General features: G+C 47.6%; 1 protein-coding gene across 2 annotated transcripts in view; it reads right to left on the bottom strand.

Moving 5' to 3' along the window:
* Positions 1-18,859, bottom strand: part of SNX9 (sorting nexin 9) — a 798,250-nt gene that overhangs the window by 18,627 nt on the left and 760,764 nt on the right. For both annotated transcript variants that reach the window (XM_086927315.1, XM_086927314.1), the window contains one exon: positions 10,581-10,672. In XM_086927315.1, the coding sequence (XP_086783441.1) occupies positions 10,581-10,672 (92 nt within the window). The remainder of the gene's footprint in view (positions 1-10,580; positions 10,673-18,859) is intronic.

Raw genomic sequence — 18,859 nt, 5'->3', positions numbered from 1 at the left:
TGTACTTCGCCTAATAGCATACTTCTTGAGTTGGATCATACATATGTCATAATCATCCAGGAATAACCAAGGTATAATATTGTTATAATTGTGCAATTGAAAGTGGTCAGTTGTGCATTATATTTCAGTAAAAGCAATGGGTGCCAGATAAAGTCAATAGTTTAGTGTCATTATCAAGGTCAAAAGTCCACAAGCATGGAAATATGTTCTGTGTTGAACAAGGACATCTGTATAAATGTAAAAAAGGTGTGGTTTCTTGTTGTGTGTCTATGAAGTAAACATTTACATTTTGTTTACAATCGTTTTAACTTTAAGGGATGTTTATCCACGGGACCCAACACAGGTTGGCTAGAAACCTGGTGTTTGGAGTGCCGGCCTTCCCGGAAGTGGAGGTGCACAACTGGCGGGCTTTTATCCGACCATTCCCCTGTCCGATGTGTGGTACGGTATACAGGGACCGAGGCACTTCAGATTTCCTCCTGATTTGCCCAAAGATGCTGTGGGAAGGACACGTTATAAAAGACAGTAGCAAACTATTTGTCAACGAACTGGGGTGTCCCACTGGTAGGGCCACTGAGTGGGAAGCCTTGAAGGAAGTGTGACGCAGGGCTAGCATGACCTGGTGTGCGGGGTAAGGCGACAGCTACTAGGAGAGCTGGATAAAGAGGAGAAAGCTTTAGCTGACATACATGCAAGGAGCCTGTCTGATACTTTGGTGAGTGAGATGGAGTGGAAACAACTTGAATGTAAAGCTGACCTGTGGACTAGACTGTATAAATATACCCCGACGCGCTGATGCCATCTACTACACCCACATGGTGATAAGTTGGCCCGTCTGCTGGCTTGGTTTATTCGTAGGGAGCGTTCCCCCCCTGTTAGTGTATTGCTGGCCAAGGGGGGTGGGGGGGGGGGGGGACCTTGAGTATACTAGGACCGGGATCCTCTCGGTGTTCCAGCATTACTTACAGAGGGTATATACTGCAGACCCCAGAGTTATGGCAGAACGATATGTTCCCATGGTCGGGGTTGGCGCTGCAGTAGCTCTTACCCTCTGCAGTGGCGGAATTAGACGCTAAGATCACAGCGGAATAAATGCAGGAGGAGCTCCTGGCTATGCCCGGTGCCAAGGCCTGTGGGGCGGACGGGTTCCCGGTAGCCTTTCTGCAGACTTACTCAGTCCAGCTTCTGCTGCAGTTGTGACAAGTATATGAAGAAGCGCTACCCCTGTCAATGCATGGTAGGGAAATTGTACTGCTTCTCAAGCAAGGGGGGAAGGCTCAGGACCCCTCCTCATATCGACCCCTGTCAATGATAACTTCAAATGTAAAAATATTGTGTGAAGTTTTAGCAGCCAGGTTCGCCCCGCATATGGTGCCCGAAGAGCAATGCAGATTCATACCCTCCCACAGCACAAGCATGAATATTAGGCGCTTAACACATTCTACTTGAAGTGGGGGTAGAAATGAAGATCTAGCCTTGGTCTCTATAGATCTGGAGAAGGCTTTTGACTCGGTAGACTGGGGATACTTGATGGAGGTGCTTAAGGTGGCAGGCTTTGGCCCGCGGTTCAGATGTTGGGTACGGATTCCGAATACTCCTCCCACCGAAAAGGCTACACTTGGGACATAGCAGATCGAGCGAGTGGCATCTGGAGAGAGGAACACGTCAGGGATGCACGCTCTCTCCAATATTATTTGTGTTAGCAATAGAGCCACAGGAAATATGGATGCGCAGGCACATGAGCTATTGGGGCAATAAAGTAGGCAAGACCTCTCATGTCATATCTCTATATGCCGATGACGCCTTGTTCTATGTCTCTGCTCCACAGGAGTCAGTCCTAAAGCTCCTAAAGGTTTTGGACGAGTTTGGCAGTTGCTCAGGTTTGCAGCTCAACAAAGCAAAATCATTGGTATTCCCTCTTGCTCGGTTGGCAAATGATCCAGTGGATTCCCTCCCCAACGTCGGCTTACATTAGGAAGTGAAGCACATTAGGTACTTGGGCATATAGGTGGCCGGTGGGGACCCTCAGATACTGTAGCACAACGCTAATAAGCTGATAGACTCCTTAAAGGGGTTTGGGGGCTTCTGGCATGCACTTCTGCTCTCTCCGATGGGTAGAATAGCAATAGCCAAGATGGTGGTGTTGCCCGTTGTCTCTACGTGTTACAGAATGTCCTGTATCCCATCACTAGCCCAATATTTCAGGTGGTGGACTCTATCTTGATAGGTCTGTACTGGGCAGGCTGTCGTAGTAGAGTGGCTCTCGCCACTCCCAACCGCACTTATGAGTGTGGTGGACTTGAGGCATCACGAATGGAGCTCTATTATTACGCCACCCAACTGCAACATGCAGCAAAATGGGTCACTGAGGAGGACAATTGGGAAAAGAGACTGCTCCGGGATAGAGTACAGATTTTAGACTTGCAGTCCATTCTTTTACAGGGCTCTAGTATTCCCAGCACAGCGCCATACGTGATCTGACAGACTGTGCATGTGTAGGCAATTGTTTGCAGTGCAAATTTTGAAATATGCTCTGTTTCATCATGAGTTGTCAGTGTGGGATATCGCGCCTGTTAGGAGAGTGAAGCCCAATATGTCATTTAGGGCATAGCGCGAAGGGGGCTGTAATGTGCTTGCAGACCTGTATCCGAGCAAAAGCTTCATTACGTTCGAACAAGCATGCAATGTCTTTGATTTGGGGCAGGGACAATACATTCAGTATGTGGCTTTAGTTAACATAGTGAAAGAAATATGGCCCATGTAACCAGTGATCCCACACCTCACACAGACACTGGCCATCATGCTCACCTGTGATGCAGGCAAAAGTGTTGTTTCATTACTGTATAGGGCCATGAGGGAAGACATCGGGTCCCCTTCCACTTGGTCGGTTGCCACCTGGAATGCGGATCTGGAGGAGTCTTTGGAGGATAAAGACTGGAGGGTGGTGGGTTTACTCACACGGATGGTCTCCTGCAATGCCCGTTTCTGATTACGTCATTATAATTATATGCACCGCACATACATGACTCCAGAGAGGCTACATCGCATGGCCCCTGACAGATCCAACTCCTGCCTAAGGTGCCACAAGGAGGGCAACAATTGTATGCACCTGGTGTGGAAATGCCCTGAAGTCAGTAGCTTTTGGTCAGAGGTGGTTGAGCGGATTAGGGGGAGTGTGAGTGGGCGAGTGCAGCTGACACCTTCACATTGCTTGTTGGGTTTAATTCGGAACCCCAGGAAGCAAACCAAGATAGCATTTAGACTCCAGCAGTTCAAAGTCAAAGTCAAAAAGTACTTTATTCGGCTAAAAAGGTATAACCATAAAAGCAACAGCAATCATATTTCATTTACATTGCACAGTATTACATCAATGTAGGAGGATATTAAAAACAATACATAGTGTTTACACTATTACAGTTCATTCAAACGAAGCGACTTCCTAAATTTAAAAACCAGTTTAAAATACTCAATTAATGAAGCCACAGTAAAAACATTGTCCATTTTTTGCAGTACTAAATATGCTAGGCGACATCTGTTCACATTCATTTCCTTTAAAATGGGGACAATCAGTTTTCTACGAGGCAGCGTATAGAATTTACAAAAAAATAGAACATGTATATTCGATTGCATAGATATTTCATCACAGGGACATAAAGGGAGTTCTTTGGACCATGAATTCATTACAGGGAAAGTAAATAATCTAAAAACAATGTTAGCTCTAAAACGTGTTAAAAGTAGTCTATCAAAATTACACATATATAAACTTAAGTATGGCTGTAATTTGTCACTTATTAAAATTAATTGATGAGAAGTGACAGTATTTTTATTCGATTCATCAAGCTGTCTTCTATTTCTGAGGAATTCCATACATAGTGTCTTCAGGTCTTTTCTAGGAATATTTGCCATGGAAGGCGGATCATTGTAATAGAGTGAACGGTCTATTTCATTAAGGAACGTTTTAATGTAATTTAGCCATTCAACAACTTTTGCTCTCCCCATTTTTAAGACATCCTGTATTATGGCTCGATTTAATACACATTCGTTCACTGTCCATACTCTGTGCCATAGTAAGATGGGTTGTACTCTAATTGTGTCCGTTATATAGGGAATCCCCAACTCATCATGGCATATAGAGTTCGCTGTACTCTCTGGAAGTGATAGGATGTTCTTTAAAAATTTATTTTCGACTATCTGAAGTGACTTTATATTGGTATAACCCCAGAGGCCAGCTCCATACAGTGCCACAGATACACACGTCGCATTGTACACAGTTAAAATTTCCCTGATTGGTTTCATTCCCAATTTACGTGTAAAACTTTTTAATGCCATGATTGTCTTAGAGAACAAGAGCGTTCGTACCTTCACCGCACTTGACCAAGTACCAGTTTCGTGAAACAAAATTCCAAGATATGGGAAGGTAGATGTTCTTTCTAAGGGGGCATTATTTATGTACATTGTTTTCATTTGTTTTTTGGTGCGCGTGCCACAATTCATTGAAAAAGTCTTACTACAGTTTATTTTTAAATTAAGATCGAGCATAAACTGGTTAAAAGATGTTAACATTTTTTGTAGGGCAATGGGGGTGCGCGCCATCAAAACGGCATCATCTGCATACAGGAGTGTGGGAATAAATCTCTTTCCGATCTTAGGCATATCCACACACTCTTGCAGCAGGCACTTTTCCAGACCATTTATATAAATAAGAAATAGGAAGGGCGCCAGTACGCACCCCTGGCGCACTCCACGGCCTATTCCGAAAGATCTGGTACATTCCCCCTTCTTGCCAAAACGTACAACAGCTGATGCTCCTGCATATAGGTCCCTTAAGAATTGGATTATCGGCTTTTCCACGCCCAATTGTGACATCACGTCCCATAATTTACTATGGGATATACAATCGAAAGCGGATGTAAGATCAACAAATGCACAATATAGGCGCTCCCTTTTTATCACAGTATGTTTCTGTTGAATCAGGAACAAATTTAATCCCTGCTCTATTGTTCCTATGCCTTTTTGAAATCCAAATTGTAAATCACTAATTACCCCCGCCTCCTCTGCCCAGTTTTGCAATCTAACTAAAATCACTCTACCAAGGATCTTTATTGACGAATCCAGAAGGGAAATTGGCCTATAGCAGGCACAATCTTGTCTGTTTCCCTTCTTGTAAATGGGTACAATAATTGATGTGAACCAGGAAGGGTTCAATCCCCTTACAAGAGCTGCATTAAAGAGTTGTACAAGTATCGGGCCCCATAGTTCGATATTTGACTTGTACAAATCCGCTGGGATTCCATCTGGGCCCGCCGCTTTTCCGCCCTTGGTAGCTCCCAGGCTTTCAACAATCTCTGGTAGTGTTACTTTAAGTTCACTTTCCTCCTCAACTGATTCGCCTTCTGTGTTTACCCCAGTATTTCTTAACTCATCTACTGACGTATACAAGGTGGAAAAATGCGTGACCCAACTATCCTCATTAATCGCAATTTCCAACCGTGCTTTGGTATTTTCGTATGGTAGGGGGGCGTTTACCACCCTCCAGAAGGCGGATGCATCCCTTGTTTGTGAGGCTGTGCAAAGTTCTTCCCATACTCCTTTTTTAATTGCTTCTCTTCTGTTTTTTAGGGCCTCATTATAAGCCTTCCTTAAGGTTCTTATCTCTACAGCATCACGCGGATCCTTATGTAATGCATGTTTAAGCTCTGTTAGAGCCTTAGTACAGGTTTTATCAAACCATCTTGTACCCTTCGTTAAACCATTTTTTGATACTAAAAGTAGGTTCTCTTTGATAGTGGAAGCAATAATATTAAAATTAACTAATATACTTTCACTATCGGAATCCTCATCTAAACAGTTCTCAAAATTTTCTGGGCAGCTAATTAACAATTTTTTAAGAAAGTCTTCAGGTACCACCTTACTCCACTTGAGGGTGTACCCATTCTGTCTACCTAATGTAATGTCTGGGACAACCTGTATTTGCTCATTATAGGAGGCCAAGAAAAGGTTCTCCATCTCAATTTTTTGCGGTAGGTGGTCACTGAGTGGTGCATCCATTATTTTATAACTAACTAATTTATGACCATAACCATTAGACCAGAGGCTAAAGTCTATCGTGGTGGAAGCTCCCCTCCCAATAAAAGTTGGGTGAAATGGTATTGACTGCTCAGTTAATTCATTAGCAAATCCCAGATCATGATCAAATAATAATTCGTTCAACAGATCCCCGGTCTCTGTGTGCTTAAAATGTGGTAAATTAACATCCTGCTCCAACATTTTACCACAAATTCCTTTAGAGCCTTTTGTGCATAATGGACAATTAAAATCACCCCCCCACAAAATCATTACCTCCTTTCCATTGCTATCAAACTCACACTGTAGGTCGATCGCTAACATTTTCAAAATATCACGTGAAATATTAACTGGAATATTATTATAAAAATGTATAATTACAAAACGCAATCCAGTTTTGGTGTCTATTGCTAATTTGTGGTAGAATTCACACTTAGAATAAAAGCGTACCCTCTCATATACTAAGCTATTCTACAAGTACGTTATCAAGCCACCCTTTGGTCTCCCATGTCTAGCCCCAATCGCTGGTGTACAAAACGTTCTATAACCATTCAAATGTATCTGGTCAGTGGCCCATGTTTCCTGGAGGGCCATGATTTCTATGTCTTTTATCACTCCCTCCCAATCCGGATTGGTGATTTTTGTTTTAAGTCCTGCCACATTCCAGAACATTAAGGAACATGTATCTTTTTTCCGATGCGTACTTTCAACACTTCTGGTGTCCATTTCTTTGGAATTTTCAACCTAATTTCCCAAGATATTGGCCACATTTAATACATCAATTGCAGGTATTAAGTTCTTTCCAGATTCCTGCCTTGGGGTCACAGCACGCGGAAGAGTCAGCCCGGGACTATCCAATGGGTTACTTTGGGTGGGTAAAAACACAGGGGATTTTACTACCTGGATATCAAACTGTCAATCTACAGCCTCCAAGTTGCTGAATCGATTGAAACAAGGAGTTGGGAACGGAGCTTGTTGGAAGTCCCTCCATTCATTATGTCGGTATTGGTCTGAATAGTTTATTCCCCCTCTCCTTCGTTTAACTATAGACCAACCATCATTTACCTCTTCTCCCCAAGCATTACGAACTGAGTCATGTCGTGTTTTGTTTCCCCATCCTCCATGTGCAGAGTTTGTACAGGTCCTATTCTATGTACAGATGTCATAGTTGTCTTATTTTGATTAGGAATTTGTTGAGTATGCCTTTTTTTGGGATTGCTCCCTCCCTTGCCCCTTGTGAGTCAACAATCGAATTTTCTGCCTGGGTATCTATTTGTGGGGAAATCAAAGTATTACCAGAAGGTGCCAATTTCTGAGAATCAGTTTGAACAGAGTCCTGAAGCTCGGGTTGAGTGATCATATTATTGTGAACCTCAACAAGAGTCAGCTCAGAAGTAGTCTGGGCCGCGGGACGTCCTGGAGTACGTGCCTGCGCAATGTGGCCCATAGAGGACCTCTTTGCTAACGCCAGATCCTGGGACACCCTCCTCTCCATTAGGACTATTCCCTGGTCTATCAACGTATGTGTACGGACAATGAAATCGTCAAGTGTGCCAATCAACTTGGCCCCGCTCGCAGCTGCCTTACTTCTAGTTTCACTAGGCATGATTGTGACAGACCAGAAGCAATAATCCAATATTCAGGCACTTGCTTAACAGTCAAAGGTAGTAGAAAAAAGCAGGGTCCCTACCAGTCCGTAAGACCACGTGGGGGACAGCAAATAGACCAAAGTTTTGGGCCCAGCCCGGCCTCCTCCGACCTCCTCCGACCTCCTCCGACCTCGGACGGCCTCAGACGGCCCGCCCTTTGCCCGGGCTTAGCCCGGCTGCACCCGCGCGCGTCCCGCGTCGCGGGGAAAGCGCCGGTGTTAAATGCGCCTCCGGGCGCCAAAGATCGCGTTTTGGTGGGCGTGGCTAACACGCCAGTGATTCTGGGGGCTGTGGTCCTCCCACTCCGCGGCCGCTGGTGGCGTGGTTTGCGGCGGCGGCGAGGTCCAACAGAACAGCACCCTTGGTCAGCTTTCAGGCAGTCTCTGTGAGCTGTGGAGCAGCGGTCGCCTCCAGGCAACCTGCAGGTATGATAAGTAATTCCCCCGCTCTGTCGGGGAAAGCGCCGGTGTTAAATGCGCCTCCGGGCGCCAAAGATCGCGTTTTGGTGGGCGTGGCTAACACGCCAGTGATTCTGGGGGCTGTGGTCCTCCCACTCCGCGGCCGCTGGTGGCGTGGTTTGCGGCGGCGGCGAGGTCCAACAGAACAGCACCCTTGGTCAGCTTTCAGGCAGTCTCTGTGAGCTGTGGAGCAGCGGTCGCCTCCAGGCAACCTGCAGGTATGATAAGTAATTCCCCCGCTCTGTCGGGGAAAGCGCCGGTGTTAAATGCGCCTCCGGGCGCCAAAGATCGCGTTTTGGTGGGCGTGGCTAACACGCCAGTGATTCTGGGGGCTGTGGTCCTCCCACTCCGCGGCCGCTGGTGGCGTGGTTTGCGGCGGCGGCGAGGTCCAACAGAACAGCACCCTTGGTCAGCTTTCAGGCAGTCTCTGTGAGCTGTGGAGCAGCGGTCGCCTCCAGGCAACCTGCAGGTATGATAAGTAATTCCCCCGCTCTGTCGGGGAAAGCGCCGGTGTTAAATGCGCCTCCGGGCGCCAAAGATCGCGTTTTGGTGGGCGTGGCTAACACGCCAGTGATTCTGGGGGCTGTGGTCCTCCCACTCCGCGGCCGCTGGTGGCGTGGTTTGCGGCGGCGGCGAGGTCCAACAGAACAGCACCCTTGGTCAGCTTTCAGGCAGTCTCTGTGAGCTGTGGAGCAGCGGTCGCCTCCAGGCAACCTGCAGGTATGATAAGTAATTCCCCCCAGACTCCAGCAGTTACTTTTAGTCTTGGGAAGGAGTGGAATAGCTATTGTGCGGATGGGGGTGCGGCAGCCTGAGGTCTCTGCTTGAATACGAGATGTATGCGAATGGACATTAGCAGAGGAGGTACACAAAGAGCTGCTGCACGGGTGTTAAATTAAAGGACGATTTTTGACTCTGGAGGGAACTTTGTCATGATTTACTTTCCAATGGTCTGCAGACTGGGTCTCAGAGTGCACCATCAGGGGACAGCCAGATTGGATCTGAAGCAGATGAAGGGGAATAAATGCGTATTATGCTTGCTAAATTTCTGCAGTTGTGGGGGTAGCGGGTGTACCTTTCCCTCGTGCTGCACCATAATGCTTTACTACTGTATGGCTCCTTGATGGCACACATGATTTATGTTTTTGCAAAAGTTGAAATCAAGTTTATAAAAAAAATTGTAAGGGATATTTGCATTCTTTAATTTTGAATGCTAATGCAGAAAATCCTCCCAAAGGAGCTACCTACACAGATACCACGGTATTCATTTGGGTGAGTTCGTCCTTTGATCATATCGATCAACCGAGGTGAGAAAGGCCAATCAATCAGGGGATTTTTAAGCGCCCGTCTCACCCGTGAGGGTCTCAAGGTCAACTTTGTCAAGTCATGCAAAATTGTTTTCAAGCATTTTCTTGTCTTAGTGTGGAATGTTTTTCCTTCTCACTTGTTCTAGTAACCAAACCACTGGACTTTCCAGTTTTCCGGATTGTTTAACACTTGTCAATTGTTAACAGCTGCAATTAGCTTTGAACTCAGTTTTTCTATTGTATAGGTTGTGAAAGTTTTGCTGTTCAATGCTGCAGATTTTAAACTTAAGCCATTGCTTTTTTTGGGGGTGACAAGTAATGGAATCCTCCCTTATTACACTACATACAGTTCTTAACTCATTTTGTTATTCCTCCCTTAGCCATTAGTATCTGCTGCACGGCAGTCGTCTGCTTCACTAGTAGCTACTTGGCTGCTACTCTGTCCTCTATCCACAGAATTATGTAGATCTAAGCGAAGGTTGCATTATTGGGTATGTCACCTGGTCTCCTCCTCTTACATAAGTATATGAGCAAAGCCTTACAATACTGTATTAACATTGTCACAAAATACTACGTTGCTGAGCCGGTTCAGATCTTGGTGGGGGTCACAGGCATCCAGTTTGAGGCCTTTTTAAGCACAATCAAATGTATCTATTCTGATTTGATCAAGTGACTTTATGGCTATTTCAGGTCATGGTGAGTTGCCCTAACAATAGGAGAAATGTAGTGGTACATTAGAACAACGCTTTTACATTACTACTCATGATTCAAGAAAAGCCCATCGACTGACCGTTTGTGATTCAACAAATCTGTAATAAATCCCAACTTCATTTTGATTTAAAGATTTCCATGTTTTCCTTTAATGCAGATTGGGTAAACTGCCATTTAGAATAAATGCAAAAGTAAAACCTTCCAATGTTTGGATAAAACATACTTCAGTAGAAAACATTTATCGGCGTAGGAAGTGATGTTTGGCGTACCTTATCTGTTTTCTTATACATATTTCGGGTGTATCAATTTCTGACACTAATATACTCAGTTTCACATTGAATGTGATATTACGGTATTGCATGCTGTTAAAAACAGGAGAGAATTCTTCTTACCGTCTCATAAAAGTGTACTTGCTGTTCCAAATACAAACGGATCACGTTGTTATAGTCATAAATCCGATTACTGTGGAAATGATTCATTTCAGCTGCAATCAAATTAAACAGAAATTGTTTGGACTTATACCCAATTCTTAATACTTTGTTTTCTTTTCAAACGTTTACATTTACAAGCCTTAATAAAAAGGCCATATGGTAAGTGATGCCACAGCAGGTATCAAAACTCAATCCTGCATCATCAACCAAAGGTGCAGGAATCGGGAAAGAGAACTGTTTCGGGGGCTCTACATTAGATGGCCTTTTGAAACAAACTTCAAGAAGCACACTAGAAGAGTGTTTCCATTGGTACTGTACTCGGCCATTGATTTAGTATCTTTGAAAAACACAAACTAGTTAGTTTTAAATTCCATTTTAGAAATTCCATTTAACAGAGTACATACTGCAACCTAATAAGTTTAGAAGGCACCAATTGCAAGGATGATGAGTGCCCAATATGCGCTTTACAATCACACTCGTCGCAAGTCTTGAAACCTAGGATGCAACTTGTTCATGCCCTAATTTCTCTAAATGTTTCTGCTAATAAAATGTTGAGAGACGATCTCAGAATTCCTTTAAACGTGAGGGTGATGACCACTAAGTTCCTACAGAGACTACCTAAGGAACTTTGCTTGTGTAAGTTTAATAACTTACTGTTTACTAGATGCAACCCAATAAGATTTAGTCCTAGAAAGACCCAAATTTGGCATCAACCACAGCGTCCAGGTTCCAAACAGGGGTGTTTTATAAATATTTTTTACAAAGGCAATACATATCTCATGCACTAGAACATGGGTACTCACAAACTTTCTCTCGGGGGCCAAATTTACAGTGTGGTTTGTGTCCGAGGGCCGCACCGGTGGGGGCGGGGTCAGTGGGAAAGGTGCGGGGCTAGAGCAACAAATAAAACTGTGACCATGAGGTTGATCACTGGTCCCTGCAGCGGACGTCTTCGTCCACTGAGCCACCCGACCCGGCATACACACATCGCGCTCTCTCTCTCTCTCTCACTCTCCCTCCCTCTCTCCTTCTGTCTCTCTGTCTCACTCACTCTGACTCTCTCACTCCTTCTCACTTCCTCACTCTCCCTCTCCATCTCTCCCTCTGTCTCACTCACTCTGACTGTCTCATTCTCTCTCTCTCTGTTTCCTTCTCCCTCACTCTGTTTCCCTCTCCTTCACTCTATTAACCTCTCCCTCACTCTCTCCTTCCCTCTCCCTCTTTCCCTCTCCCTCCTTCCCTCTTCCTCCTTCCCTCTGTCTCCCTCTCTCTCCTTCCCTCTCCCTCATTCCCTCTGTCTCCCTCTCTCTCCTTCCCTCTCCCTCACTTTGAGGTCTCCCTCACTCTGAGGTCTCCCTCTCTCTCCTTCCCTCTCCGTCACTCGGAGGTCTCCCTCACTCTGTCTCCTCTCACTCTGTCTCCCCCTCTCTTCCTCCCTCCCTCCACCACCCACTCCCTCCCTCCCTCTCTCCCTCTCCCTCTGTCTCTCTCTCCCTCCCTTTCCCTCCCTCGGTCTCCCTCTCCCTCCCACCCTTGCTCTCCCTCCCTCTCCCTGTCTTTCCCTCCTTCTCCCTCCCCCTCCCTCCCTTGCTTTCCCTCCCTCCTTGCTCTTCCTCCACCTCCCTCTCCCTCGCTTTCCCTCCCTCTCGATCTCCCTCCCTCTGTCTCCCTCTCCTTCCCTTTCCCTCCCTCTGTCTCCCTCCCCGTCTGCCTCCCTTTCCCTCCCTCTCTCTCCCTCCCCCTCCCTCCTCCTCCCTCTCGCTCTCCCACCCTCTGTCTCCCTCTCCCTCCCTCTGCCTCCCTTTCCCTCCCTCCCTTGCTTTCCCTCCCTCCCTCGCTCTCCCTCCCTTTCTCTCCCTTACTTTCCCTCTCTCTGTCTCCCTCCCTCTGTCTGCCTCCCTTTCCCGCCCTCCCTTTCCCGCCCTCCCTCTCCCTCCCTCACTCTCCCTCCCTCGCTCTCCCTCCCTTTCCCTCCCTCGCTCTCCCTCCCTTTCCCTCCCTCGCTCTCCCTCCCTCTCACTCTTCCTCCCTCCCTCCCTCCCTCGCTTTCCCGCCCTCGCTCTCCATCCCTATCCCTCCCTGTGTCCCTCTCGCTCCCTTTCCCTCGCTCTGTCGGCCTCCCTTTCCCTCCCTTCCTCGCTCTCCCTCCCTTTCCCTTCCTCCCTCTGCCTCCCTCCATCTACCTCCCTCTGTCACCTCACCCTGCCTGTGTGTGCCCGGGCTGTGACAGCTTCCAGGCGCTCACACACACAGCCGCACACGAGCACTTCACAGGTCTTTAAAAGACCATTGGCATGTTAATGAGGCTTTATTCACCTCTCAGCGCCCCTGCAGCCCCACTCTGACTATAGCAGAAATCGCCCGTCCCCCACAGAGCAGCAGAGTCTCTGAGTCGAGCTCTGGTTGCAGACACTCTTTAAAAAACAAACAAAAAAAACTCGGGTACGATGTCTTCAAGGTCCACGGGACGCCAGGGAAGGCTTGCTGGGCCGCCAGCAGCCCGCGGGCCGTACTTTGAGTACCCCTGCACTAGAGTAACCGTGACAGAGCAGTCATGGCTCTGCCACCCTGATAGAAGAACAAGTTACTTACCTTACTGGTAGAGACTATCTAGCCATGAATTCCTTACCTTTTAATTTATCTCCAGGAGTCAGACTGCACCTGGAAATGGTTCTCGAGCAGTACAGCTATAAGGGAGACTATCCAGCGAGAAATAGATCTTTTTGAAGCTGACCGACCGGTATTAGTGGTTCCATAATTAACAAAAAGCCGGTCAGACTTCATAAGTGGAAAGGTTTTAGCCAGGTAAAACGTCAGAACTCTCCAGAGGTCTAGAGAGTGTAAAGACCTCTCCGGGGGAGTGGTAGGTTGAGGAAAAAAGGTAGGTAGGGTGATAGACTGGTGAATATGGAAGTCTGAGACTACCTTAGGCAGAAAACCTGGATGTGTCATCACCTGGACACGAAGACGGGGCATTTTGCACTTGCGGCGTCTGCGAACAAGTCTATGTCTGGTATGCCCCATAGATGAAAGACCTCCTGCGTAACTTCTTCGTTGAGCACCCAATCGTGCGCTTCTATGAAGTCTCTGCTTAGGTAGTCCGCTTGGACATTTTGTATTCCTGGAAGATGAACTGCCACGATGGATAGACCTCTTGCCAGGAGCCAGTGCCAGATGGCTTGCGCTTCCAGGGATAGTACTCTTGACCTGGTGCCTTCCTGCTTTTTCAGATAGAACATGGTTGTCGTGTTGTCCATCTAAACTTGGATGTAGTTGGTGCGCAGAGACAGGTAAAGAGATTTGAGCGCCAGATGACCGGCTCGAAGCTTGAGGAAGTTTATGTGGTAGCCTCGCTCTACATCGGACCAGAGGCCTTGAACCTGAAGCTGGTCCATATGAGCGCCCCAGCCTTGAAGAGAGGCATCCGTGATCACTGACTGTGATGGAGGAGGGCGATGGAATGGAACTCCCTGGAGAAGGTTGGAGCGTTTCATCCACCATTTGATTGAGTCCTTGGCACCTTGTGGAAGAGAGACACGGTCCTCCCAGTGACCTGACCTCTGAGACCATTGATCCTCGAGAGCCTGCTGCAGAGGCCTCATGTGAAGGCATGCATTGGGCACGATGTAGATGCACGAGGCCATAGATTTCAGGAGAGAGGACACTTGTCTGGCTGTGGGACTGTGATTGTCCAGTAGAAGATGACACTTCAGAAGCATGGATGACAATCTCTTCTCCGAAGGACACATGCTTGCTTGAACGGAGTCCAGGGAAGCACCCAGGTAATGAATCAGTTGGGAAGGATTGAGTACTGATTTCTTGAAGTTGACCTGCAACCCCAAAGAGTTCATCAGGTTGAGACAGAACGACAGATGGTCTTGAAGCAGAGCCGGAATGGAGCTTTTCATCAGCCAATGGTCTAGATAAGGATAGACTAAGATCTTCCGCCTGCGGAGAAAAGCAGCCACTACCGCCATGCACTTTGAGAATGTCTGTGGCGCGGATTTGAGGCCAAACGGAAGCACTCGATACTGGTAGTGCTGGTGCCCGATCTGAAACCTGAGAAACATTTGGTGCCTCACTGAGACATGCATGTGAAAGTAAGCGTCCTGCATGTCGATGGCACACATCCAGTCCCCCTGATGGAGATGGGGAAAGATCTGATGTAGGGCTAGCATGCAAAATTTTTCTTTCCGGATGAATCTGTTTAGTAGTCGTAGGTCTAGAATGGGCCTGTATTCTTTGACTGCTCCTCTTTTTTGGACTAGAAAATAGCGAGAGTAGACTCCTTGAGTCCTCTGCATGGAAGGAACCTCCTCTAAAGCCTTCTTCTTGAGGAGGGCAGAGACTTCGTCCTGCAGCAGCTGACTGTGGAAATGGGGAAGTAGCTTTACTTGAGGAGAAACCTGCGGAGGAGGGGACTGGAACCTCAGCAAGTAACCATGCTGCACAATATTCAGCACCCATCTGTCCTTTGTTATGGATCTCCACTCTTCAGGATGATGAGAAACACTCCCTCCCACCGGAGTGGCGAACAGTTGAGGAGGAAGCAACAGCTCAGGGCTTGGGAGGCTGTTTGGAGTCAGACTGCTGCTTGTTATTGTTGCCTCTGCCTCTGCCAGGACGTCTCTGCTGAAATAAGTTTTCTGTTGAGTTTAGGAAGACCATTGAGGGGTTTGAACAATCTGCTGGTAAGGACGCTTATTCCCCTGACGAAAGCGCTTTTTAAATTCCTTACGCTTTTCCAAACCCACAGCCTTCACAGGGTCCATTTCGGATTTCATTTTGGTCATTTCATTGTCAGCGTGTGGACCAAAGAGAGAAGAACCATTAAAGGGTAGGTTCAAGATTTTCTTTTGGGCATCCGGTTTGAGGCCCGTGAGGCGGAGCCACGCCGAACGTCGTGAACAGATGCCAAGTGAGTAGCCATGGGCCGCGAGGTCAGAGGCATCTGCCGCGGCACTAATGACCTGGTTGGCTACGAGTCCTCCCTCCTGTAGGATTTCGACAAAATCCTGTCGGTCTTCTTTCGGAAGCTTCTCTGTGAAGCGAGTAAGGGAGTCCCAGAGGGACCTATCGTACCTCCCAAGTAGAGCAGTAGCACTGGCCACCTTCATATATGAAGCAGAGGTGCTGCATAGCTTCCTGCCAAACAAATCCATTAGTTTGCTGTCCTTCTCTGGGGGTACCGAAGATGAGGTAGAGGCTGAATGAGACTTCATGGCAGCTGCCACGATAACTGAATCAGTCGGAGGGTCCGATCTTCAGAACAAGGGGTCCTCTGCGGGCGCCTTGTACTTCTTGGCAAGCCTTGATGGAACAGAACCTACCACTGCAGGGCGTAAGGAAGGTAGCCATTGCCGGTTCAAGGAAGCTGGGCACCAGAGGCAGCAGAGGTCAAGGCGCTGTCCGGTGATGAAGTGTGTCGAAAATGATAGAAGTAGGGACCACAGGAGTATGCAGAGAGGTGTTCAGCTTCTTTGCTCCCCTGCCCAGCACATCTGTGAAGGTTGCGATGTCATCAATAGGTGAGACTCTTGACGGAGGAGTGGAGGAGAAGGTCGGAGAATAGTCCCGGACCGTAGACCTTGTGGAAGAGGACCAAGTTGGGGATCTAGTGCGTCCTCTGTGATGAGACCTGTCTCGATGGCTGTGCCGACCCCTGGATGTAGACCGATGCCTAGAAGGGCTTGGCAGGTGTTCTGGGCCGCACCGGAGAGCGTGATCTGGTAGGAGATTTTGGTCTGGGTGAAGGACGAGGCCTCCGTGGAGGAGACTTAGTCGGCCTGACCGGAGTGCTTTTCCTCGGAGTAGACAGAGAGAACGTGCGGGAGTAATCCGAGCCCGGACTACTGCGACCGCCCGAAACAGCTCCCTGAGAGCGGTGAGATGACACACTGCGTGATCTGTCTGCAGATCTGGGGGACGCTTCTGGAGAGATCTCCACGATGTTCAAGTGAGGAGATGATCTGTCCCCTGATGACCTGGAGCCAGGAGACTCCACAATCACCATGTCCTGTTCCCTCGAAGGCGAAAGCTTCGACGTCGAAGACCTTTGTGTGACCAATGGCGTCGAACGAGGCCTTGATGTTCTCGACGTCGATCGTCCACGCAATGGCGATCTCGACTGCGATCTCTGGCGTCAAGTCCTCTACGTCGATCTTCCTTGACGTCGAGTAGAAGGCGAACCTGCATGGCGTCCTGTCGACGACTACCTTCGACGTCCTGTCGACGACGACCTTCTTCGACGTCCTGTCGACGGCGACTCCTCTTGACGTCGAATGGTGGGATCTCGACGATGGCAATCTGGAAGCCGTCATAACTCTCGACGCTAACCCCCTCGAGGGCGGCGGAGATTGTGTCTCGATGTCGACGGAAGCCTCAACATCGATGGAGACTTTGACACATCAGCAGCCACAGACTTCGAGCCCGAAGTGTGGCGTCTCGACGTCGACTTACTTGGCTGCGACGGAGACTTTCGACGTTGTGATGGTGATCCAGAACAGCGTCTGTGCCTCTTCGACGGCGACTTTGACGTTGACAGAGATCTTCTTTCTTCCTTCAGTTTTCTGGAGGCAGGAGATGCGGAACGTCGCAGTTTTTGAGCATGCTTGAATAAAGAAGACGTTCTAGGGCCTCCATGGCCACCCACCTGATGACGTTTGCCTTTCTCCAAGAGGGCATGAAGTCTAATGCGTTCTCTGTCGCGAAGAGTCCGCCTAGAGAACTTCTGACAGTGATGGCACTGGTCAGGGTCATGAGCAGATGGAAGGCCTTAAAATCCCAGAAGACGTTGTATTTTCGGAGAAAATTCACTAAAAATAACAATTTCAGTCAAAAACTGAAGAGCTCAAGCTCCAGGATCCTCACAGAAGGAGCCGGAAAAAAGAACTGACCCAACTGCCACCTGTGGTGCACCATGGGAGCAGGGGGTCACCTTCAGGTCTTAAAGGCACGGTACCCCTACTTTAATGCCTTAAAGGCAAGGTGTCAGTTTTCTTTGTTTCGTTATACTCTACTGCAGCCTACTGGCAAATGCCTGCAATTACAGGTTTTTCCTATGGCAATAAAGCATTGTTGTATGCAAATGTTTACTGCTCTCTCTCTCTTCCTTAGGGGTTGGGAGAGTACTACTCTGTGTATGCTAATTTATGTAATTTTGCGGTAGATTTGGCAGTTGGGAAATGTTATAGGCTGCAAATATATGGTTTTTTTCACATATATATATACATATATATTTATATGTATTTTCTATATGCTCCGGGATCCAGCACATAAGCGGGGATTATTCATAGATTATGACTATTGATGAGTGTCCCCTGGATGAGAACTAGGTTCTTGAAAAGGGAACAGCTCTGTCCCTAGAAATCTGTTTGCAGAGGGGGAAGTCTGTTTACAGAGGGGGAAGGATGAGTGGGTCGATAACTAATCTGAAGCTAAACTTAGTCTCTACCAGGTAAGGAGATACCGAAGGTAAGTAACTTGCCCATCTGATAGAGACTTTCAGCCACAGATTCCTTTACCTATGAATAGATACCCAAGCATTACCTCCTGGGAGTTAGGTCTGGGACCAATTTCATACGAGGAAGTCCTGCAGGTCCGAATGAATGGGCAAAGTGCCCATCCTGACGGAACTGACTGTCTAGGCACTAGACTTTGGTGAACATGTGCAAGGAAGCCCAAGTTGCAGCTCACAGATATCCAGGACTGGACCTCAGCATACTAACGCAGTGGTGGCAGCTTTCGCTCTAGTGGAATGAGCAAACAGACCATAACGGGGGTTGCTTTCTGACCAGTGCATAGCAGATCCTGATACAGAGCATGATCCATCTGGAGATGGATCATTCTGCATAACCCATCCTTTCTTCGCTCAGACATACCCCACGAAGAGTTGGTTATCCACATGGAACTCTGGTGTGTGGTCATGGTAGAACAACAACTCTCTTTCTGGGTCCAGACAGTGAAGGCACTCCTCTTCCTTGGAGGGATGTGGCGGAGCATAAAAAGTAGGCAGATTGTTTGGCCAACATGAAAGGGAATTACCACTTTCAGTAGAAAGGAAGCTCTCGCACGAAGTACTAGTTTGTGTGGGTAGATGTTTAAGTATGGCGGCTTGAATGCCAAAGCTCGAAGTTCGCCAACCCTCTAGGCAGATGTTATTGCCATGAAAAAGGACGTCTTGATGGTAAGGAGCCTGAGAGGACATTTGTAAAAATGTTCAAAAGGAGCACACATAAGGA

This window comes from Lissotriton vulgaris, chromosome 6, assembly GCF_964263255.1.
Source record: "Lissotriton vulgaris chromosome 6, aLisVul1.2, whole genome shotgun sequence".
NCBI lineage: Eukaryota > Metazoa > Chordata > Amphibia > Caudata > Salamandridae > Lissotriton > Lissotriton vulgaris.
This window is presented reverse-complemented; position numbering and strand designations above follow the sequence as displayed.